Here is a 23630-nt window from a genome sequence, read left to right as displayed (position 1 = left end):
GGATGCTCGACTCCCCACGATGGAACCCCCACCACTCAGGGGACAGAACACAGGGTCTAGCACCCTGGTGTGGACAGAGCCCAGACAGCAACTCCCTGCCACGGCTTCTGGTCTTTGGTCCTCCTGCCTTGAGGTGACCGCTGGGAACCCTTCTGCCCACGTTGCTAATGGTCACCCACTACTCCCCGCCTCAGGCCACCTTGGGCTCCATGATGGAGCTGGGAGCCAAAGAGGTTGGTCCACAGATCTCGGCCTCATCAGCCTGGCTGAGTGGTTCTCAGACCAGGTTCTGGCTTTCTGTTCAACGACCACCTGTCCCCCAGGCCTGGGTCCCGAGGCTGCTCTTGCTCCCCTACTTGCCCAGCTGAGCCCTGCCTGGGGCATATTACCCATTCCGAGTAGCTTCAGAGAGCTCCACAGGGTTGGTATGCACCCGTATCACAGACGACAAAACTGTGGCTCAGCAGAGTCAGAAAGCCAGAGCTCCCCCTGCCCCCACCCCTACACCCTCCTATCCTATGCTGAAGCAGGGGCACCAGGTCTGCTTCTCCTACCAGAGAGGGAAACTCCTCCATCCAGAAGGCTCTGCTGGGAGACAGCCTGGGCCAGCTCCGGCCGTGACTCAGGGGTCAGGTGACGTCCTCCTGCTCACGCCCGGCTCACACCCACCCTCTCCCTCCAATCACACCTGGTTCCCCTGCCCTGGGCCTGTCCTTCATTTGCTCAGCACTCCTTCCCCACCTCGAGAAAACGCCATGAGAAGCGAGCACATGGAAGGCTGTGGGGGTGGCAGATCAGCAGGTGAACGGGGTGTGGAAAGGCGCCCGCCGTTAGAGACCCCTCCACCCCTCCCCATGGAGGCCACGCTGACCCGATGCTTTAAAACGGCGGGGGTGGCTAGGGAAGGCTGCCCCAGGCTCAGCTCCTGCCCCGATAGTAGGGGTGCCCGTGGTGCTGGGCTGGCCTTTGGCTCTCAGTAACACTCGGGCCCCACTGACGGGGAGACAAAGAGCCCTGCCTGCTACGGCTGATGGGGTATCCTGCCCACCTGAGGGCCCGGGGAAAGTCTGTCTGGGGATAGTGAGGCTGCAGGGGAGGTCAGAGCAGGTGTTAGTTTGTGCTTCCCAGGCCGGATGGCCTTCAGCAGGTCACCCCCACCCCCTAGGCCACCTGGACGCTTCTGTAGCATGGGAGGAGCTGGCAGATCCCGCCCCCACCCCTCCTTCCCTCCTTCCCAGGCTTCAGTGAGTCCATCCCTGCTAAGGCCAGGGGCAAAGTCAGGGCCAGACTCCTGTGCAGCAGGGCCAGCCCCACTCCCTAGCATCCCAGCCCTTCCTTCCACAACCTCCCGGTCCTCCCATCAGGGACAGGGACGGTGGAGCAGTAGGGAGGCCTGGACAACAGGCACAGGTCTGCCCCCTCCACGCAGACCCTGGAAACCTGCGCTCCCTAGAAGGGAGCGAAGGCCTGAGGGTGAGCACCCTGAAGGGGCATCCCCAGGGCAGGCACTGCAGACATGAGCCAGGTTGACAGGTTTTATTCCACCCCCTTCCAACCCCATGGCCACCCCAGGCAGGAGGAGACAGGTGTGCTGGAGTCTGGTCACTTTGGGGCCCGGCGTGGGCAGAGCCCACTGGGTTCACATTCTCTGTGGGCAGGTGTGGACACCAGAGGGCTGGGGCAGGAGGAGCGTGGGAGCGAGCGGCCGACCCCCGTCTCTGACCCGGCCCCTGGGTAAACGCCGACTCAGATGCCTGAAACAGACCTGGGCCGAGCAAGGAAGGCTGATGGTATTTCCAAACAAGACAGAAATACAAAGTGACCGAGGCCAGTGACGAGGCCGACAGGGCTGGCGGGACGGGACGCAGTAAAAAAGTCTCACTCACACACACGCCACATGGACACCCCCGCACACAGGGACGTGTCAGTAAAAACTCAAGGCCAGCTGTGAGGCCTCACACGACACTCTGCCGGCCCCCAGAGCCCTCCAAGTCGGACATGCCAGAGCCCCGGCCCCGGCCAAAGTCAATGAAAATCCCTTCAGAATCCGAGTCCACGGACTCCAGGATCTGGTCCACCAGGTTCTCCGGGCTGGAGCGGGGCAGGGAGCTGCGGGTGGGATCCAAGCCCTGCTCAGGGGGCTGGGTCGTGGGGTACAGTCTGCTGGGGCAGGGCCCTGAGTGGGGCGCCGGGGAGGACCTGAAGGTCCCGGTGGGGCCCTGGCCGGGCGGGTCGGAGAAGCCCTGAGGCTCGGGGCAGGACGTCATCTCCGACACAGAGTGCCTGCGGATGCTGGTGCCGCCGGCCGCCGCGCCCTCCGCCTCGTGCTCCTGCACGGGGTTCAGCAGAGGCGTGTTGTAGCTCTTGGAGCGCACCACGGGGTTCTTGGCCAGCACGTCCCCTGAGCGGGAGCGGCGGAGGAGGCGCTTTTCTGGGGAGAGACATGGGCACTGTCACACCAGAGGCCACCTGGGTCCCCGCCCGCCTTGGCACCTGCTGCTCACTGCACACTGGGTCCCTGTGCAGGGGCAGCTGCAGGGAAGGGCCGACCCATGCCGATCCCGGGCCCAGCTCAGCAGGTCCCACCGCCACAAGCCCTGACACCAGCTCAGGTTCCAGTCTCTCTTCTCCAGCCTAGGCCCAGCCTGGTCACACAGGACCTCAAGTCAAATGCCTGGGTTTGAACCTGCAGCCTGCCAGCGACCTGTGTTTGACCTTAGGTAAGTTACCTCACCCCCGTGCCTCAGTTTCCCCACTTGTGGAAGTATATGGACTTTGGCACCTGCTGGACACCTGTACTTTCCCAGGCAGGCGCAGCCCCTGCCCCACTGGAGCTGGTGTCCAAGGGGATGGGGGGGGGCCAAGAAGCCCACAGAGGCGAGCCATGGGGCCAGGTTGTGGGGCTGTGATGGGAGCAGATGGGGACAGGCCCTCCATGTAAGGTCAAGGTGGGGATTCCATCCTGGGGATGCGGGTAGCCTGCAGCCAGGCAGTTGTAAATGGGCCTCGCTGGCCGCTGCGTGGAGAGTAATAGACTGTGGGGGCCGAGGGTAGACGTGGGGACCCAGGGAGGAGGCCCCTTGGTTCATCTGGGCGGGAGGCAGTGGCACGGGTGGCCAAGGCTGGTGGGGGGGCAGGGTTCAGGCTCCCATTCAGGACCTTGCAGTCCCAAGAGTGGCCACCAGGTGGCAGGAGACACACACGAGCGGCTCAGGGGCCTTTCCCGGACCAGAGGATGGGGGTCCCATCAGGCAGGGGCTGGGGTCCTGCCATCCAGGGCTACACCAAGCCTGGGTGGCTCAAAGTTCTCCAGCAGCCAGGGCACTGCCTGAGCTGAGACACACCAGTGGGCAGGTTTTACACCAGCAGGTGGGGACGGGGAGCCCCTCTGGATGAGGAGGGCACAGTCCCAAGTGGGCCTTGCCCCAGCTCTGTCCCCTCTGCCTGGGAAGCTCCCAGCCTCCAGCTAATGGTGGGCCGTGGAGGGGACTCACTGGTCGGCCTCCTTCGCTGGAGGGGAAGGGCGTGGGCTCGGGCTGGGGCACAACAGGTACTCAAGGGACATTGCTGAAGGAACCCAGAGGCCCTCCGTCAAGTGAGCAACGTGCCCAGCTGTGCTGGACGCGCCAGGCAGTCCCGGGATGCTGCCCACAGGGTTCAGCCTGCCCACCCCCAGGCCGAGTCCCTCCCAGCCTGGGTCCCCTAACTGAGCCAGGAGTCCTCAGGCTTCGGCATTTGCATGTTCCGAGCACTCCACCTGGCCCACTTCTGACTTTCAAGACTGCACATGAATGTGGCCTCCTGGGGAACACGGAGGTCTGGTAGAGCTCTCCAAGGTGTTGCCACATCACCGCTCAGGGTGTGTGCCCACTCTCACGGATCCCCACATCCAGGCCAGCACATGGCAGGCTGGGGGCTGCTGCCCGGCTGAGAACCAGTCTGGAGTCAGATCCTGGTTCTGTCGTGGGGTCTCGGCTTGCCCATTTGTTCACAATGGATGGGGCCCGTGGTCACCCCTGCCCCAGCCCAAGGCCCAGGCGGACCCCTACCCAGGATGCAGGAATGGGTGAAGGGCCCCTCGCTGGAGTGGAGGCCGTAGGTGCCCAGGTATGGCGACACCACCTTCTGGACCAGCGTCTCCAGGCGCAGGTAGTCCTCAGTCACGCCCCTGGACTCATGTACCCCCTGCAGGAGAGTGGGGCAGGGGGTAGGGGGTCATGAACCTGAGCTCGGTGGCTCCAGGCTCTCAACCATATGTCCCACCCACCAGACAGCCTGTCCTCTGCCTCCCGCCTCCCCATTCCCACATGCTCTCTGTCCCCATGGCAGGGCCCACGGTGGCCTCCCAGCCCCTCTCAGAGCATGTGGCCTGAGTCACTCTGCTGCTCACAGCAGCGTCGTGATCTGGGAGACCATGGTGTGCCCTGGAAAAAGGCCCTGTGGCCAGATGAGATGGGTGTTCTGCACCTTCCACCCCTCGGAGGGACCCTGTACTCAAGAGTCCTAGAGGCTCTGGACAGTCTCTCCAGAGACACTGGCTGACCCCACGCAGGGAGGGCCAAGCTGCTCACCTGGGGTTCCCTGCCCCATGGGGCCAGGTGCAGTCCCCATCCATCAGGCACCTCCTCACAAGCCCCACTCTCTTCTTCCCATCACTGGCTCAGGCCATCATCTCCCCTCATCCGGAGCTCTGAAGGGCTCACCGCTACCTCCAGGTGTATTTGAGCCAAGGCCCGGGAGATGAGGCTGCTCACCCAGCTGTGAGCTGAGCTGGGACAAAAGCTCTGGGACCTCAGCACCCAGCAAAGAGGGCTGGGAGAAAGCTGACTTATAACGAGTGCTTGCACTCATTAAATAAGTGAATGAATGAATGAATGGAAGACAGCAGGCCTCAAGGGGCTGTCAGGGGGTTCAGGGACAAGATACACGGAGGTAGAATTTTTTTTTTTGAGACAGAGTTTCGCTCTGTCACCAGGCTGGAGTGCAGTGGTGCGATCTTGGCTCACTGCAACCTCTGCCTCCCAGGTTCAAGTGATTCTCCTGCCTCAGCCTCCTGAGTAGCTGGGACTACAGGCATGCATCACCATGCCCGGCTAATTTTTGTATTTTTAGTAGAGACGGGGTTTCGCCACGTTGGCCAGGATGGTCTCAATCTCCTGACCTTGTGATCTGCCCGCCTTGGCCTCCCAAAGTGCTGGGATTGCAGGCATGAGTGACCGCACCCGGCCACACCCAGGTACAATTGTAAGTGACAATCCAGCCAGCCAGAGGCGAGGACTAACCCAGGACTCTTGGGATGGCTGTGGGAGGCCACTCCAGGCAGGGAGTGAGGCACGGTCCAGGCCACGTCCCTGGGGGTGAGCAAAGTCACCTGAACTCTTGGGGTTTCGGGGCTGGTACAGGCTCTTATGTCCTGGCCTGTGTTACAACAAGGGGTGGGTGGCACTCCACAGGTGCCTTCAGTAAGGTCACCTACACTAATGCAGGGGACCCCACGTGTCCCTGGAATTGTCTGCCTGTAGGAGCAGTGACTTGGTTGTGAATGACCAAGTCCTCACCTGTCCTGCTGGGGAGGAGGCGTCCCTCTGTTAAAGACCAGGAAGCTGCAGCTGACACAGCAAAGTCCCTCAAGGGTCCCCGCTTCAACCCAGCCAGGCCTGACCTAAACTCTCTCAACTTCCACCCAGGGCAGCCCCTACCTTGCACAGCTCCACACTGGCCGCCCCTTCCTTGCTCTGGTTGCCCTGTGAGGGTCCCGAGTGTCCCCACAGACCCTAATTTTAAAAGAGCTTCACAGGGATTCAGAACGATAAAGAGGGCTTTGCACCTGCGAGAGCCAGGGTGAAGCTGGGCTCCCGCCCTTGTTAGCTCATAGCAAGCAGGACTTGGGTCCCCTACCTGTAAAATGGGGTGGCCGGCAGTGACTGTGTGGTCCTGCGACAGTATATGAGCCGGCCAACTGCAAAGTGTGGTGCCTGGGAAGGGCCGTGTGCGGAAACCCCCGGCTTGCGGTGGATGCCACTGGGGGCCCCACTCCTTTCTGGGGCAGGCACCCCTCCCCACCTGCTGTGAGGGGGGCTAACAGCTCTCAGAGTGTCTTCCCCAGAGCTGACCCACTGACAAAAGCCCTCTGGGCAGAAATGACTGGGACACTGTGTGTGTGCGCGCGCGTGCAAATATGTGTGTAGTGTGTATGTGCATGTGCACGTGTGTAGTATGTGCGTGTGCACGTGCATGCGCACGTGTGTGCAGTATGTGCGTGTGCACGTGTAGTATGTGCGTGCACGTGTGTAGTATGTGCGTGTGCACGTGTAGTATGTGCGTGCACGTGTAGTATGTGCGTGTGCACATGTGTGTGTAGTATGTGCGTGTGCACGTGTGTACTGTGTATGTGTGCACGTGTGTAGTACGTGCGTGCGCACGTGTGCAGTGTGTATGCGTGTGCACGCGTGTAGTATGCGTGCGCACAGGCATGTGTGTAGCGTGTGCGTGCACACACGTGTGTGTAGTGTGTATGCATGTGCACGTGTGTAGTATGTGCGTGCGCACAGGTATGTGTGTAGCGTGTATGTGCGTGTGTGTGCTGGGGGTGGGCACAGCCCCAGGCTGGCTGACACAGGGTGTAAAGGCCCAGCCCTGTGCCCAAGAGGAACGGGTCTGCAGCTTGAGCTCTCCTGAACCCACAGCTCTGACCAGCTGCTCCCCGGTCCCTGGCCTTGACAGGCTTCTCCTCTGATTGGGCCCTTCCTTAAGTCTCGTGCCCCTAAATCCTCATCTCATGCTCTGCCTGTGGGGACCTGAGCCCAATTACTGCCCCACGGTCCCCATGCCCGACCCTGTGCCCACTGTGCCCACCTGCAGCACCAGCAGCATCTGCACGATGGCAGGGGGCACGCGGGCGTGGGCCCGGGCCAGCGCATCCTCTAGCTTCACACTGAGGGTGATGGCATTCCGGAAGTGCAGCAGGGCCAGCTGGCGCACCGATGGCTCCTTGCCCTGTGGACGGAAGGCACCCCACCCCACCGGCTGTGGTCACATGCGTCCTCATCTCCCCTCTCCCGGTCCTAGGACCCCACAGGGGGAAGAGACCTGCCGACCCTCAGGCCCCTCCACCCTGTTCTCCTCAGATGACCCCGTCCCAAGGATAGAAGGCCCCTTCAGTTTCCTCTGGCAGTGAAAGGGTTACTGTCACAGAGCCCCTACGCTGTGCCTCGCTGCTGGGGGATTCACAGAGAGGGAGGCGTCCATATCTGCAGCTTGGAGGGGTGGAAACAGGCTCTGAGCAACTCAGGTAGCCCAAGGAGAGCAGCACAGAGCAGAGCAGGTGTGTGTGTCCCCAAGCCTGGCGGCCCCCCTCTGTAGAGTGAGGCCAGGGTGGGCACAGCAGGGGCACTGGGCTTCCCTCCCCAGGGCTGGGCTGCCCACCTGCACCGGGTAGAAGATGGCCTGCAGCATGGGCAGCACGTCACTGAAGAAGAAGTCCCAGGTCTCTGCCAGTGAGTCCAGCAGCTTCTGTCCTGTGGGCATGGGGGCCATCACCACTGGGCCTGACTGGCTCTGGCAGACGCCTCCACTCACCCAGGATGGGTCATCAGAGGATGTGGGAGTGGAGGGCCTGGGCTCAGGCCCCTGGCAGCACCTGCCCAAGGTCGATGTCCAGCTGCACAGCTCAGCTGTTCTATGGCCCTGGGCCCACTGCTTAACCTCAGTCTTCCATTTATAAAATGTGGCAGTAAAGGGATTGGCCTCCCAGAGCTGAGGGCATGAAATGAGCCTAAGGCACAGGGAACTTGGCTCGGGGTCTGCTCCTGGCAGATGACAGCTGCCAATTCCCAGGCCTCTGTCACATACCAGAACCACACGAGTGAGAGTCACACAGGTATACACCTGGCACAGGTGAGACGTTCACAGGTGAGACCCCTACACGTACGCCTGACACAGGTGAGACCTGCACAGGTACACTCAGCACAGGTGAGACCTGCATCAGGAGACCTGCACAGGTGAGACCCGCACAGGTACACCCGGCACAGGTGAAACCCGCACAGGTACGCCCGGCACAGGTGAGACCCGCACAGGTACACCCGGCACAGGTGAGACCCGCACAGGTACACCCGGCACAGGTGAAACCCGCACAGGTACGCCCGGCACAGGTGAAACCCGCACAGGTACGCCCGGCACAGGTGAGACCCGCACAGGTACGCCCGGCACAGGTGAAACCCGCACAGGTACGCCCGGCACAGGTGAGACCCGCACAGGTACACCCGGCACAGGTGAGACCTGCACAGGTACACTCAGCACAGGTGAGACCTGCATCAGGAGACCTGCACAGGTGAGACCCACACAGGTACGCCTGGCACAAGTGAGACCCACACAGGTGTGCCTGGCACAGCAGTTTCAACTCACATCCTAGTCTCATCAGATCCTCCTAACAACCCGGCTAAGCAGTTGATTTCATCTACCCACTGACCTCCTCCCTCCTTCCCCCACACTATCTGCCCCTCCAACAAACACTCACAGAACACCTACTCTGTGCTGGCGCTGATGCTGGGCACTGGGGACCCAGCTGAGCCCCAAACAGCTGCCCATCCATCACATGACAGGGAAGTGGGACACTGAGCAGGATCATAAGGGCAGTGGCCAGGGGTGATCAACCCGCCACCAAGCAGACAGAGGCTGAGCCTCTGAGGAAAGGGTGCACCACAGTCAGTGGCCCAGAGGACCCAGGGCCAGGCCAGCTCTGCCTGTGGTCAGGTCTGGGGATCCACGGAGACCACTTCCAATAGCAGCACCACGTCGAAGGAAGAAGAGGGTGCAGAGGGTCAGGCAGGGAGGGCTTCCTGGAGGAGGAGCATCCAAGCTGGCTATAGGAGCTGGGCTTGCCAGACGTAGTGGTATGGGGACACATCTTGACAGGTGAGTCTCTGAAACAGATATGTAGGTAGCAGACATCGGGACCAGCTCTGCAGGATTTCTGCTGGCCTTGGGAGGAACGGTGCCATGCACCGGGTGAGTGACCCTTGTGGGACGGGGACAGCTGCCCAAGCTGGCTCTGGGTTCCAGTGGGAGAGGCAACGTGAAGAACCCTTGGCTTTTCTGCCTGGACTGAGCGGAGCTGGGATGAGGGCTGCTGGGTCCAGGGATGCACAGTCCAAGGACGTGTCCCCAAGGCCTCTGCTGTCCCCTGGAAGCCAGACGAGCAACTGGCGAGAGAGATCTTGGTGTGGGCGCCTCTGAGTGAAGAGGGAAGCATTGCCGGCTGTCTCTCAGGCTGCGCCCCCGGCCAGAACTGCTTTGAGGTTTCCATGGGAATGCGGAGGCTGAACAGGGACCTTTGCCTTTTTCTCACTCTCTGGGCCCTGCCCCCACTCCCAGAAGCCCCCAGGTTCATGTAGGTTCGAGGGCACTAGGAGTGGGACCCCGCCAGGGGCAGCCCTGGGGGCTGGGGCTGAGCTGGACTGGGTCCCATCTTTGGCTCCCAGCCCAGTGGCCAGCCTTCTGCCCTCCCGGGTAGCCCACACCTGGCTCTGAGGGTGATGGGGGCCAGCAGGAATGCCCCGGACGGACGGATGCTCACCGCCCCGCCGAACTGTGCCCACACACAAAGTCCCTTCAGTTCCCCTCCGCCGCGGCAGGAAGAAAGGCAGCTCAGTTCCCGGGCTGGCCGGGGGGTGGCTCTGGGCACCGGCCAGGCCCGCGTTCTGCTCAGCGCAGGCTGTTCTCCAGCCTACGGGGCGGAAATGCTGCGGAAAGCAGATGTTGTAAAACAGAATCCAGGCCCCAGCTGGAGCCACACGGTGACGAGAGGCCAGGAAGGGCAGCCTCGTGGCTGTTGGGGCTCTCTGCCGGGGACTGTCCTGTGGGGGCCCCTCTGTGGGGCAGTAGGGTTAGTCGGAGGCAGGTATGGGGCGACCCCAGGAAGTTCCTCCAGGTGGACTCAGTGGCATCCTCTATGAAAGGGGCGTGATACACGTCCCCACGTGGGCAGGTCGAAAGCTCAGATGAAACAGCACTAGGCGTTTGCTGCCGGCAGGACGGGGCCGGGTGTGTGCGCGCCGTACCTTGGCTCCAGCCCGGCAGTAGCAGGGGCTGATGCAGGCGAGCGGCCCCGCAGTAGCCTTGGCTCCACGCTGGCTCCCACTCTGGGGTTCTCGCTGTGGGCGCAGGCTGGTGTCCGTCTTTCCTTTCTTTATCCGAGTGCTGAGGGCCCTGTGCAGGCCCTGGAAACGAACAACCCTGTTTCAGCCCGTCAGGAGACTCAGGAACAGTGAGGAGCGCAGGGCAGTGACAAAAGCCACGCGCTGGGTGGACCAGGTCAAGGGTGTCTGGCGCGGGGACGGCCGAGGCACAGGCATGGAGGCAAGCGTGTAAGGCAGCACAGCTGGGTCACGTGACCCACACCGGGTTTGGATTCCCTGGTGGATATGCGACGGCAGATCCCAGGGCCCAGCAGAGGACCAGGAGCTCCCGCCCGGAGTTCCCAAGTTTCTGGCTTCCAAGGAGTTGCCCGGCTGTAGCTGGAGCCGATTCCCTTAAGCCACACACAGAGGCCATCAAACTACAACCCCGGCCGCGGTCCAGCCTTCCTCCCCTTCCTAGGGAGGCAGCCCTGCACCTCAAGGCCACTCCTCCAGGCTCTCCGCTTCCAGGACCGGCTCTGCCCAGGGGCTGAAGTCCAAGGCCTCCCTGGAGGCTGAGAAGGGGCAGGGGGCAAGGTCCTGGGGCTTCCCCACAGGGGGCCATCACCCACCTCTGGTAGAGGCTCTGTAGGGACAGCTGCAAGGAGCAGGCTCAAAGTGAAGAGCTCCCAGTGGAACCCAAGCAGGGGTAGGGAGCAGGAAGGGGGAGGCCCCTGAGGCCCCCCATCAGGATGTGGAGGTGGCTATGTCCCCACTGCATGGGACCAAAAGGGACCACAAGTTCCCCTGAACAGACCACACTTTGAGGCCCTACTCAAGGGCCACTGCCTCCATGCAGCCCTCTCTGACTGCCAAGGTGGAATGAACCCTTTCTTCCCCAGGACACTCCTTCACAATGACATTAATCACACTCAACTGTCACCCTCAGGTCCGTGTCTGTGTCCCCAATTGGGCTGTGAGTCCCTGAAGGGCAGGGCCAGGGTCTCCTCCATCTCTGGGCCCCCAGAGGTCACCTGGGCCTGACATGTAGAGAACACTCAAGTGGACAGAGCCTGTTCAACCCCACCTTGCTAAGACAGGGGTGCTGAGGCTGGAAAGGAAACCCTGTGTCTGCAGCTACATGGGAACTGGAGGCCAGGGCCTCAGACTCCCAGCGTAGAGCCCAGTGCCTGTCCCTGAGGCCTGGGGAGGCCAGGAAGGGCTGGCGAGGCGGAAGAGGATGCTGGGCCTCCCAGGGCTGCCCTCTGCCCCTTCTGCTGGGCAGGCACCCCTGCTGGGAGGCCTGGCAGACCTGGCTGCGCCAGGCAGAGCTCCTTTCAAGCCACACAAAACTCCCTTCTCCGAGAGCCCCGGCTCCCCTGGGCCAGATCTGGTGGGAGGTACAGGCACCACCAGAATGTGCCGCGTCAAGCGAGGGGCGTGGGTGGCCATCTTCCTCAGGTGCCAAATGCTCACAGCTCTGTCCTGCCATCTAGATGCTGCCTCCTCCAGGAAGCCTTCCCAGAACCCCCATGTCTCCCCGACGGTCTGATGGTTTTCATGGCCTCTCTTTGTGTTCCTGTCTTGGCTGGCCCCACCCAACATGTTCAGTGGACGTGAGGAAGGACCATGACACGCAGCTCCAAGGTCCCCTGGAACATGCCAGGCCTCCGGGCCTGTGTCCTTCTCTGTGGAGTAGGCTAATACACCTCTTTTTCCCAGGGTCAGAGGGAGACCTGGAGGAGAAGCCTGGGGCAGCAGAGTGAAGAGTATGGGTTCGGGAGCCGGTGGCCTGCTTGGCACCCTGGCCTTGCCACGGTGCAGCTGTGTGGCCTGGGCAGGACACTGTGCCTCACTTTCCCCATTCGTTCAGTGCTAACAACGGTGGCTTCTTCACAGGGTTGCGGAAATCAAAGGAGTTAGTAGATGTGAAACACTCGGGGCAGTCCAGCAGGGAGGGACGCACATGCCCGGTGCCCAGTGCACAGGTGCTCAACACACGGGTACAGCGCAGGCCCGATCCCAGCACAGCCCGAGCAAAGCAGCATCCATGGGAACTGAGTAGACCCCCTCACCTGACCCCGCTCCCAGGGCAGCTCGCTCCTGCAAGGATGCGCACACTGCTGCTGCCGCCCGAGGCTCTCGGCCACGGGAAGCCCGACCTGCACAGTGAGGCCGGCGGGGACCTCCGGGCCATGAGAAGGGCAAAGGGTGTGTGCCCTAAAGTCAGGCAGACCTGGGTTTGAGTCCCGCCCCCACCCCTGATGTGCACTGTAGCCTTGGGCAAATCACTTATCATCACTGTGCTCTCCCACTCAGGAACAATAACCTGAAGGTCCCAGTGGGTGGCTGTGAGCCTCGACAGAGAAAATTCAGCTGAGTCCCCCACCCTGTCCCCTCCTCTGTGAGTATCGGTGACCTCAGCCCTAACCCACTTCTCCTCTGACTCCCAAAGACCAGGACAGGGGCTCTCCCAGGCTGCGGGGACAGAGCTCACTAGGGCCAGAAAGTCCTGTGGGCAGGGAGGGGAAGCAGGGGGCTTTTCCCTGACGTCTCATAGCCCTCCTGGGCTCCAGCAAGTTCGGGGGGCAGACCCTCTCCCAGGGTCCCCTCTGGGTAAGGATCTCGGCCCTGCTGCCCTAAGGCTATACATACGTGTTCCTTCCAAGCCCTCCGGACCAGAGAGCCACACCTTGCACCCAGAGGCCCCCAGCACGAGGCCCAGCAGTCCAGCAGCCAGCCAGGACCCAGCATGGCCCAGAGTGGCCACCAAGGGGCCCACACTCACCCTCGTAGAAGCGAATCTTGTCCCGAAGGATCACCATGCCTTTTGTCAGCAGCTGGTTCTGAAGGTAAACACAGAGGGGCTGTCACCGCCCTTGTGGATGCCCTGGGGTGTCCTGGCCAGCAGGGCCCCCGAGAGTCCATCCACCAGTGAGCAGCCAAGGCTTAAAGGGGGAGGAGACTCGCTGAGGTCCCACAGTCCACCTGCTGCAGGGCCTGAGCATCAGTTCATCCAGGAGGGCAACTGACCCAACCCTGGGTTGTCACGAGACAGGAGGTGGTCACACGGACATCCCGAGAGGCGGGCAGGGCCTAGAGCTCCTTGCACTGGGCTCAGCTGGGCAGGCAGAAGCCTGGCATGTCCCACAGTGAAGAAAGGACTTTGCATCAAGAGGTGACTCTGATTACCAAAGGCCGGGCCCGTCAGCTGCCATCCTACCTCGGGGACCCTGGACGCACTGCCTGGGGTGGCTCGGCCAAGAACCACGCTGTGTGGTCTCAGCAACCCAAGCACCCGCCAATGAAAGCATGGACCACAAAATGCAGCCCATCTCCACACAAAGAAATGAAGCACTGGCTTGTGCTCCAATGAGAAAGAACCTGATGCTAAGAGAAAGAGTCCAGACAAAAGTCCCCACGCCGTGTTATGCCACCGATATGAAATGTACAGAATTGGCCGGGCGCGGCGGCTCACGCCTGTAATCCCAGCACGTTGGGAGGCCGAGGCGGGCAGATCACCTCGAGGTCAGGAGTTTTGAGACCAGCCTGGCCAACATGGTGAAATCCTGTCTCTACAAAAATACAAAAATTAGCTGGGCAAGATGGTGGGTACCTGTAATCCCAGCTCCTGGGGAGGCTGAGACAGGGGAATCGCTTGAACCCGGGAGGCAGAGGTTGCAGTGAGCTGAGATCGCGCCACTGCACTCCAGCCTGGACAACAGAGCAAGACTCCATCTCAACAACAACAACAACAACAACAAAACAAAAGACAAAAAACAAAAATTAGCCAGGCGTGATGGTGGGCACCTGTAATCCCAGCTAATCAGGAGGCTAAGGTGTGAGAATCACTTGAAGCCAGGAGGTGGAGGTTGCGGTGAGCTGGGATCACGCCATTGCACTCCAGTCTGGATAACAGAGTGAGACTATCTCAAAAAAGAATTCACCTCGTCTTATTTAACCTCCACAACATTCCACGTGGCTAGATAAGGAACGAGGCAGGTCCTTGGAACTGCAGGCAGACAGTGGGGGAGCTGGCGCTCCACACCCCCGGGGGCAGGTGAGCCCCTGTGCTTTCTGGCTGGTTCATGAGGCAGACCCAGCCTGGCTGGAGCAAGACCCACCTACCTGCAGGTACTCCGTGAAGAAGGACCCCAGCTCTGTCTTCAACAGCTGCCTGTGAGTGGGAAGTGAGACAAGAGTGAGTCCCAGACCACACGGCACTGGCATGGGGGACCCAGGGACTGGGGTGGGGCCTCCTGGGCAGGGGGAGATCAGCATGCTCAGCCAGCCCAAAAACATGGGTAGTGGACAGGTCCCACCTGTCCAGACCTGCAGGGGCTGGGTCGGCCACACAACCGGGGCCTCCATGGTCCGCAGTGGCAGCTCATCAACTAGATCCCTGCACTCATGTCATAGCAGAGGAAGCCAAGGGGTCCTCAGAGGGAAGACAGTGGCCTCTGCGTCTCACACCTTCTGGAGAGACACCTGGCAGGGCTGGGCCTGCAACACTTGGTTTGCTCCTGCCTTCCACCTGTCCAAATTCCGGATGCCACAGGCTCCTCCTCTCTCCGCCTGCAGAGCTTCTTCCCAAGTGTTTACTCTTTATTCCAGAGAAGCTCATTCAGTCTTCACTAACCCAGCCGCAGGCATTCACCGGGGTTCCCCTTTTATTACAGGGGAGGCAAGAGAGGCTGGCAGAGGTCAAGACACCAGACCAGGTCCACATGGGACACGCCAGAGCTGAGATCTGAACCTCCACCTTGGCACTCAACACTGACAATTCCTCCTTCCCTCCCTACGTACCTCCAGGGCCTGAGAGAATGGGAGCACCACATTCCACACCAGCCAGGCTGAAAGTACACAGGCACTGTCAGCGCTGAGGCCCCAGATATGACCTCCCAACAGTCTTCTGAACCAAATACATCAGAAATCTTACTTTTTAGGTTGCTATTCCCTTTAGGAAAACTTTTTTTTTTTTTTTGAGACAAAGTTTTGCTTTGTCACCCAGGCTGGAGTACAGTGGCACAATGTCAACCTAGAGGTTGCGGTGAACCCGCGTTCAAGCGATTCTCCTGCCTCAGCCTCCTGAGTAGCTGGGACTACAGGCATGCGCCACCAGGCCCAGTTAATTTTTGTATTTTTAGTAGAGACGGGGTTTCACCATGTTGGCCAGGCTGGTCTCGAACTCCTGACCTCAAGTGATCCACCCGCCTTGGCCTCCCAAAGTGTTGGGATTACAGGTATGAGCCACCACACCCGGCCTAGGAAAACTTTCTAATTAGTCCTGAATTATAGGCAGTCCTCTCTTTGCATGGTTCTGATACATACAAGTTTCAGTTATCCTGGTTAAGTACAAGCTCTGCTGCCCGCTCTCCAGTCCACAAATCAAAATGTAGATAACAGATGTGTACAATGATCACTGACCAATTGCAACACTTCTTTCAAAGTCAGTCTCTGATTGGTCCCTAAGTATCTGTCAGCAGTTCATGCACAGACAGCAAATTGTGACCTGTGTTGCCTCCTTGTCTGCCAGTGTGAAACCCATGTGGCATTCTGTAAAAATGGATACAAGAAAAAGCAACTGGCCAACACAGATGGAAGTGCAGCAAATCAATGAAAAATGATCATGTTCTGAACGGGCAAACACTGCTCAAAATACTATGTTCCCACTGTTTTATTTTTTATTTTTATTTTTGGAGATGGAATCTCACTCTGTCACCCAGGCTGGAGTGCAGTGGTGCGATCTTGGCTCACTGCAACCTCCACCTCCCAGGTTCAAGTGATTCTCTTGCCTCAGCCTCCCCAGTAGCTGGGATTACAGGCGCATACCATCACGCCCAGCTAATTTTTGTATTTTTAGTAGAGACAGGGTTTCACCATGTTGGCCAGGCTGGTCTCGAACTCCTGACCTGAGGTGATCCACCTGCCTCGGACTCCCAAAGTGCTGGGATTACAGGCGTGAGCCACTGCATCTGGCCCCAGTGTTTTAAATTATAGTGCACTAAATATTCATTTTACTATATAATCTTTTTCATTTCTCTGTATGGTTACAACCAAACAGTAAAATATGTTGGTTATGTTTATAACCAATAGACCAATAGTACAACAGCTTTCAATGTTCTGACAAGCTTTGGCCAGGTGTAGTAGCTCATGCCTGAAATCCCATCACTTTGGGAGGCCAAGGTGGGCAGATCACCTGAGGTCCAAAGTTCAAAACCAGCCTGGCCAACATGGTGACACCCCGTCTCTACTAAAAATGCAAAAATTAGCTGGGCGTGGTGGTGGGCGCCTATAATCTCAGCTCCTCAGGAGGCTGAGACAGAAGAATTGCTTGAACTCGGGAGGTGGAGGTTGCAGCGGGCCGAGATTGCACCACTGCACTCCAGCCTGGGTGACAGAGCGAGTCTCCATCTCAAAAAAAAAAAAAAAAAAAAAAAAGTTTTTAAAGATTATGGAACAATTGTCATTTTCCCCGTGGTTTACTAAGATCACATAGTTTCAATGTGTAGTCATTTTGGAAGCCCTGCACTGTGGTGCAAAGAGAGGACTGGCTGGAGTTTTCAAAAGCAACATGCTGGGAAAAAAAAGCCCAAATAAGGCTTGCTTCCTGCAAGCTGCCTACCCTTTTCACTGTGCCCCTGGCCACCAGGAGTTGGAGGGTGACAAAGTCTCCTGTTCCTGCTCCGGTCAGCTCTCTTAACCATGGATCTGGGGGTGCTGGTGGAGGTGCAATAATCATCCCCCCATACACAGTGAGTGCATGCTCTAGTCCTCAGAGGCCCTTTTGGGGTGGCTGTACTTTTTATTCCTGGAGAAGCTGTAGGCTGGACCCCAGTTCAGGGCTGGCTGCCCCCACCATGCCATGGGGTGTGGGATCTGGGAGCTAAGTGAAGTCCAGAGACGTGGCCTGGGCTGAGGGAACCGGCACTCAGGTGCTGGGATGGAGGTGGCTCCCGCTCCTGCACCTGGCCATCACCGGAGCCTGGGGCTCGGGCAGTACTGCAGGTGCACGGAAGCACAGGGCAAAATACTAACGTTCCTGCACAGCTCTGTGGGCAGTGCTGAGGCAGGCCAGTCACAGGCCTCCGTTCACAGCCACCTGACAGGTGATGTTAGTGTCCCCATTACACGGATGGGGAAGCTGAGGTTCAGGCTAACAGCGCAGCTGAGTGGTTCCAGCCCTGGAGCCTGGCCCTGCTCCTGGCCAGCAGCTTCCCTTAGTAACAGGACTGGCATTGAGGCCCAACATCCTCCCTTGCACAACTGTGAAATCAGCGCAGTGGCATTAACAAGGCTGAGGTTCACCCTGTGATCACAGACAATGGTGCCCCGAGGCAGCCCCCGCCCCAGCAGTCCCCCCAACCTTCTCCCACTGTCCCCGTGACCTGTCCTCTGGTCCACCAAGGACCAAGCTGTGACCTCAACCTCATGGAGTGATCCCCACGTCCACGCAGCATCTGTCTCAAAGTTACCGCAGGCATTACTTGCAGGGCCACTTTGAGTGATGCCAGAGAGCAGGGCACCAGGTGAGAAGGGAGGGTCTTCATAGAAGGCATGAGGCTGAACCCGAGGGCGTCTGCTCAGCAAGTCAGGGCTGGAGGGCAGGCCCCAGTGCTTGCTAGCACACCATGTGACTCTGGACGAGACCCCTCCCCTGTCTGGGCCTCGGCACCCTTGTCTGTGGTCTGAGATCCATGTGAACATACAGCAGGAGGTGAGGCAGGAGAGTAGGGTCTGGAGGCAGGGAACCTAAGGCCAATTCACACTGACTTCCTAGAACTAAATCCAAAGGAAGACCCCAATATTCCATGCCCAAGTAACAAAAGGACCAGAGGCTACTTCCTTCGCAACCCCTCTTTTCTGCACGGCAGATGAAAAACTGCAAGGACCTCTGATTCGTCCCCTACCACAATTGGTTGGGCCAAGTCTTCATTTGCATAGGAGTATAACTTTGTAACTTCAGCTTCTGATTGGTCACTTTCCACAACCAATCAGATGTTTGCATAGGGTACTTCACTTCAGCTTCTGATTGGTCGCTTTCTGCAACCAATCACACTGATTGTGGGCCACTACTTCATTTACATAGGGTGTACACCAAGTAATCAATGGGAAACCTCTAGAGGGTATTTCAACCCCAGAAAATTCTGTAACCTGGCCCTTGAGCTGCTTGCCTGCTCCCACCCCGGGGAGTGTGCTTTCTTTTTCAATAAATCTCTGCTTTTGTTCCTTAATTCTGTCCTTGCTTTGTGTGTTTTGTTCAATTCTTTGTTCAAAGCGCCAAGAACCTGGACACCCTCCACCGGTAACAGAGGGTCCTGGGGGTCAACTGGGATCAGGAGCAGCTGGAGCTCAGAAAAGCCTTCCTGGTCCTCTCCCTGCCCATGATGAGTGCGGGCGTGAATGCTGACGAAGGAATAAGTGAACAAATGAATGCCTCCTTCAGGACCAAATGGCCCCTCGGCTCACAACGGCTGGAAATCCCGGAGAGGCCCTAACGAAGCCCTACCTGGGGTGGCTCCAACCCACTGGCCACCTCTCCAGCTCCCCTGGCCTCCTCTGACATTTCCTCTCACCCAACAGCTCACACTGAATGAACTCAGCGCACTCCTTCTCTGGGCAGGGGTGAGGGGCATCACTGGCTGAGCATCCCCCCATTTGCACGGTGCCCACCAACTCTCCCGGACCCCAGTGAGAGCACAGACACGGCCTCAGATCTGAACTGACCACAGGCTGAGGATGAGTGGCCAGTTCAGGACCCACTGCCCCTGGCCAGGAATGCTGCCGAAGGCCTCGTCCACCTCTCAAGCGTGTAAGTAGTGGGTGCTCACGATGAATGCTAAACGGACGGGCAACTTCCACTTGGCAGCTGCCAGCACCTGGATTCCCCTGATTCCTGACCTGTGAGACCCCTTCCAGGCAGAGGAGGGGTCGCACACCAACTCCAGCCATGCAAAAGCCCTACAAGATGGGAACCATGTTCACTCCAGAGATGGGGAGACTGAGGCTCTGGAAGTGCACTGTTGAAGTCAAAGGCTGGATCAGGGAACCCAAGGTTGGAGCCCTAGTCCTGCAGATGAAAAACAGGCATCCTTCCTACAGAATACGAAGAGAGGGCCTGCCCAGTCCGGGATTGTGGGAAACTTCAAAGTCAAGTAGCTTAAATCCAAACAGCACCTCTGGCCTGCACGTGAGACCTGCTGCTGACAGGCTGCGGGCACGGCCACCTGGCCTGAGCTGAGCTGAGCATGGGCTCCCTGACAGTGGGAGGGGACTACTCCCTAAGGGGAACCCCAAGCCAGCCCCATGCATGCTAGGAATAGAGGACACCATGCCAGGGAGGGAGAAGAGGGGGTGTGGATGTCCTCAAATCACAGGAGGGGAGCCCAGGGGATGAAGCTGCAGCAAATCCCAGGCCGTAGGGGCTAGCAGGCCACAGAGGGGACAGCCTGGGTGTACCTGGGATGTCAGCCTCAAGAGAGACAGCTGTGGGAAGGGTCTGCAGGGCCGGAAAGCAGAGGCTGGGACACCCCATCCAGGGAGTTTGCTGCTTCCTGGGAGCAGCTAGGCCAGCAGGACCTGGTGCTGGAGTTGGGAAGGGACAGATCATCTGTGACTTGGCCAGGAGCCAGCAGGAGAGGCCTTGCAGGGAGCAGGCGGCCCCAGCTCCTGTCCATGAACTCCTGCGCTAACCTGAGGACTCAGATGCACGCTTCTGACGCTCAAAGGCAGAACAGTATGAGCCACATGGGACGCTAGAAGAGAGGCTGCCCCAGACAGACACCCTGGCTGTATTCTGCAGGGACAACACAGGCGGCACATAGCAGCCCAGGCCACTAAGCACAGGGGAAACGGACCTCACGGCTGAGCACAACGAGGGCGCCCAGGGCCTCAGATTCTGTCTAAGAGGGTGGGTCACATAACAATGACATGTCAGGGATAATGTCATCCAAAGCCATCAAGATAAAAAGAGGTTTGGGTCCTTAAATCCGCAGCCCTCTGGACAGACAGTGACTTATTTGTTAAGATTTTTTTCTTGTTTTCTCAGCCAGGTGCAGCGGCTCACGCCTATAATCCCAACACTGAGGCAGGAGGATTGCTTGAGCCCAGGAGTTTGAGACCAGCTTGGGCAACAGAGCAAGAACTCATCTCTATAAAAATAATAAAAAATTAGCTGGGCTTGGTATTGGACGCCTTTAGTCCCAGCTACTCAGGAGGCTGAGGTGGGAGGATCACTTGAGCCCACAAGGTGCAGGCGACAGTGAGCTATGTTCATGCCACTGCTCTTCAGCAAGTCGAGACCTAGTCTCTTAAAAAAAAAAAATGATTATGCAAAGTGTGTTCATTTCTGTACCTTAGGAGGAAGAAAGGTGATCAAAGGACAGGATCAAGAAAATAGCTAGACAACTGGACATTATACAAATCAAAACTTTTTGTGCTTCAAAGGACACAGGCATAAAGTGAAATGACAGCTCACAGAATGGGAGGAAAGATTTACAAACCAGTATCTAACAGACTCTAGATCCACAATATATAAAGAACTCTCATAGCTCAATAATACAAAGACAAATAACCCAACTGAAAAATGGGCAACGGATGGGAACAGACAGTTCTCCAAAGAAGATATCTAAATGACCAATAAACACCTGAAAAGATGCTCAACATCATCAGTCATCAGGGAAATGCAAATTAAAACCACAAACAGATGCCACTTCTCGGAATGAAAGCACTGGAAATTAACATGTGCTGGTGAGAATGTGGACAAACTGAACTCTCCTGCCCTGCTTATACGCTGCTAAGTGGGACAGTGAAATGGTACAGCCACTGTGGGAAAGGAAAGAGTACCTCAAAGAGATAACCACAGAGTCATCATGGGACCCAGCAATTCCACTGCTAGGTATATGAACCTAAGAGAAATGAGGCCAGTTGCGGTGGCTCAGGCCTGTAACCCCAGCACTTTGGGAGGCTGAGGCTGGCAGATCACTTGAGGTCAGGAGTTCAAGGCCAGCCTGGCCAACACGGTGAAACACTGTCTGTACTAAAAATATAAAAACATGCCAGGCGTGGTCATGCACACCTGTAATCCCAGCTACTCGGGAGGCTAAGGCACAAGAATCGCTTGAACCTGGGAGGCGGAGGTTGCAGTGAGCCAAGATCGCCCCACTGCACTCCAGTCTGGGTGACAGATCAAGACTCAGTCTCAAAAAAAAAAAAAAAAAAAAAAGAGAGATGAAAACATGCATCCACACAAATTCTTGCACACAGATGTTCACAGCAGCGTTATTCATCACAGCCAAAAGGTAGAAAGAACCCACGTCCATCAGCCGAGGTGGATGCACATATGCTGTGCTTTCCATACACACGATAGAATATGACATGGCATGAAAAGAAGAGAAGCAGGCAGGCTGGGTGCAACGGCTCAGGCCTGTAATCCCAGCACTCTGGGAGGCCGAGGCAGGTGGATCACCTGAGGTTGGGAGTTCAAGACCAGCCTGACCAACATGGACAAACCCCGTCTCTACTAAAAATACAAAATTAGCCGGGCGTGGTGGCACATGCCTGTAATCCCAGCTACTCAGGAAGCCGAGGCAGGAGAATCGCTTGAACCTGGGAGGTGGAGGTTGTGGTGAGCCGAGATCATGCCATTGCACTCTAGCCTGGGCAACAAGAGTGAAACTCCGTCTCAAAAAAAAAAAAAAAAAAGCAAAGCAGGGGTAAGTGCTCTTCCCTGAGTGGACCTCAAGAGCACTGCACTGAGTGAGAGAAGCCAGGCGTGAAGGGCTACCTGCTGTACCTCCATTGATATGGAATGTCCAGAATAGGCACATCCACAGACAGAAAGCTGTCTGTGGTCAATGCCAGGGCTGGGGAAAGGGTAATGAGGAGGGGCTGCTAAAGCTTTCTTGCTGGGGTGATGAAAATCTCCTGGATACCGTGCATGGTGGCTCACGCCTGGAATCCCGGCACTTTGGGAGGCTGAGACGGGTGGATCATCTGAGGTCAGGAGTTTGAGAACGGCCTGGCCAACATGGTGAAACCCCATCTCTACTAAAAATATAAAAATTAGCCAGGTGTGGTGATGTGTGCCTGTAATCCCAGCTACTCAGGAGGCTGAGGCAGGAGAATCGCTTGAACCCGGGAGGCGGAGGTTGCAGTGAGCTGAGATCGCACCACTGCACTCCAGCCTGGGCAACAAGAGTGAAACTACATCTCGAAAAAAAAAAAAAAAAAAAAAAAAAAAGGGTAGGGGGGACCATTTGGAGGCTGGTGTAATCAATGTCTCTAGTAACAGACTCTCTCATTGGATCAAAGCTAGTGACCAATTATGGATTTAATGTATAATTAAAGTCCTTTCATTTTTTTTCTTTTGAGACAGGGTCTTACTCAGTTACCCAGGCTGAAGTGCAGTGCCATAGTCTTGACACACTGCAACCTCCTCCTCCGGGCTCACGTGATTCTCATGCCTCAGCCTCCTGAGTAGCTGGTACTACAGGCGCCTGCCACCATGCCCAGCTAATTTTATGTATCTTTGGTAGAGACAGGGTTTCGCCGTGTTGCCCAGGCTGGTTTTGAACTCCTGAACGCAAGCAATCCTCCTGCCTCGGCCTCCCAAAGTACTGGGATTACAGGGTGAGCCACTGTGCCCAGGCTAATGTCACTGAATTTAATGTGGCCACACTGTCCAGAAGAGCTGGGGTAGGGCAGAAGCTGAACAACCCAGTGGCCCTGATGTCAGGGGCTTGAGCTCCAGCTCTATTCATTATTAGCCCTGTGACCTCAAGCAACCCACGTCAACCACTCTCTGCCTCAGTCTCCTCACCTGTAAAATGGAGATAACAAGGCATCTACTCCTCAGGGCTGCAGTGAAGAGTGGATGAGTATTTTTTTAATTTACTTTTAAAAAAACATTAACACATATTAATAGAGAAGGTGTCTTGCCATGTTCAGCCCAGGCTGGTCTCAAACTCCTGGCCTCTAGCGATCCCCCTACCTTGGCTTCCCAACGTGCTGAAATTACGGGCAAGAGCCACTGCTCCAGGCCATGGACGGGTTTGGTGTGAAAAACTCCTGGTCTAAGGCTGGCACAGAGCAAGGCTTCAGTAAAAAGACCCTGCTATTATTCCTTAAACATTCCAGCACTTCATTCTGAACTGACTAAAAAGAAGTTGCCCCAAATAACCTAACTGTCCAGGGGCTCACAGTTTAACACAGCCCCCGATTTTTACCCATTTCTTGGGTAGAATCCTGGGGCTGGCGAGGGAAGCCTGGGGCCCAGGGCAGCTTCTCTGTGCCCCCACCCCCAGCACACACTCCTGGGGAGGCCGCCTGCTCTGTGTCAGCCCTGTGGAGAGGCAGCAGCAAGAATCAGCCAATTACCAATGCTGTTCACGCCAAGGAGGGGCAGGGGAGAAGGATGTCCAAAGCTGGGGACTGTGCCTGCTGCTGGATTTGTAAATTTAACAGTAACTCCTTTTGTTGTTGTTTAAATACCCAGCTGGCCGGGCATGGTGGCTC

At 57.6% G+C, this 23630-nt stretch overlaps 1 protein-coding gene across 6 annotated transcripts in view; it reads right to left on the bottom strand.

Moving 5' to 3' along the window:
• Positions 1 to 1521: 1521 nt before the first annotated feature.
• PRR5 (proline rich 5) overlaps positions 1522 to 23630 on the bottom strand; it is a 69322-nt gene continuing 47213 nt past the window's right edge. For 5 of the 6 annotated variants that reach the window (XM_054675650.2, XM_003317296.5, XM_063807691.1 and 2 more), the window contains 6 exons: positions 14244 to 14292; positions 12904 to 12961; positions 7426 to 7517; positions 6856 to 6996; positions 4050 to 4185; positions 1522 to 2431 (listed from right to left, as the gene is read on the bottom strand). In XM_054675650.2, the coding sequence (XP_054531625.1) occupies positions 1956 to 2431; positions 4050 to 4185; positions 6856 to 6996; positions 7426 to 7517; positions 12904 to 12961; positions 14244 to 14292 (952 nt within the window). In that variant the 3' untranslated portion in view covers positions 1522 to 1955. Of the gene's footprint in view, positions 2432 to 4049; positions 4186 to 6855; positions 6997 to 7425; positions 7518 to 8526; positions 9966 to 12903; positions 12962 to 14243; positions 14293 to 23630 lie in introns of those variants that run through there. The other variant, XM_016939369.3, reaches the window with a different exon arrangement.

This window comes from Pan troglodytes, chromosome 23 (assembly GCF_028858775.2).
Source record: "Pan troglodytes isolate AG18354 chromosome 23, NHGRI_mPanTro3-v2.0_pri, whole genome shotgun sequence".
Lineage (NCBI taxonomy): Eukaryota > Metazoa > Chordata > Mammalia > Primates > Hominidae > Pan > Pan troglodytes.
The sequence above is the reverse complement of the archived record's forward strand: the minus strand, read 5'-3'. Positions and strand labels throughout refer to the sequence as shown.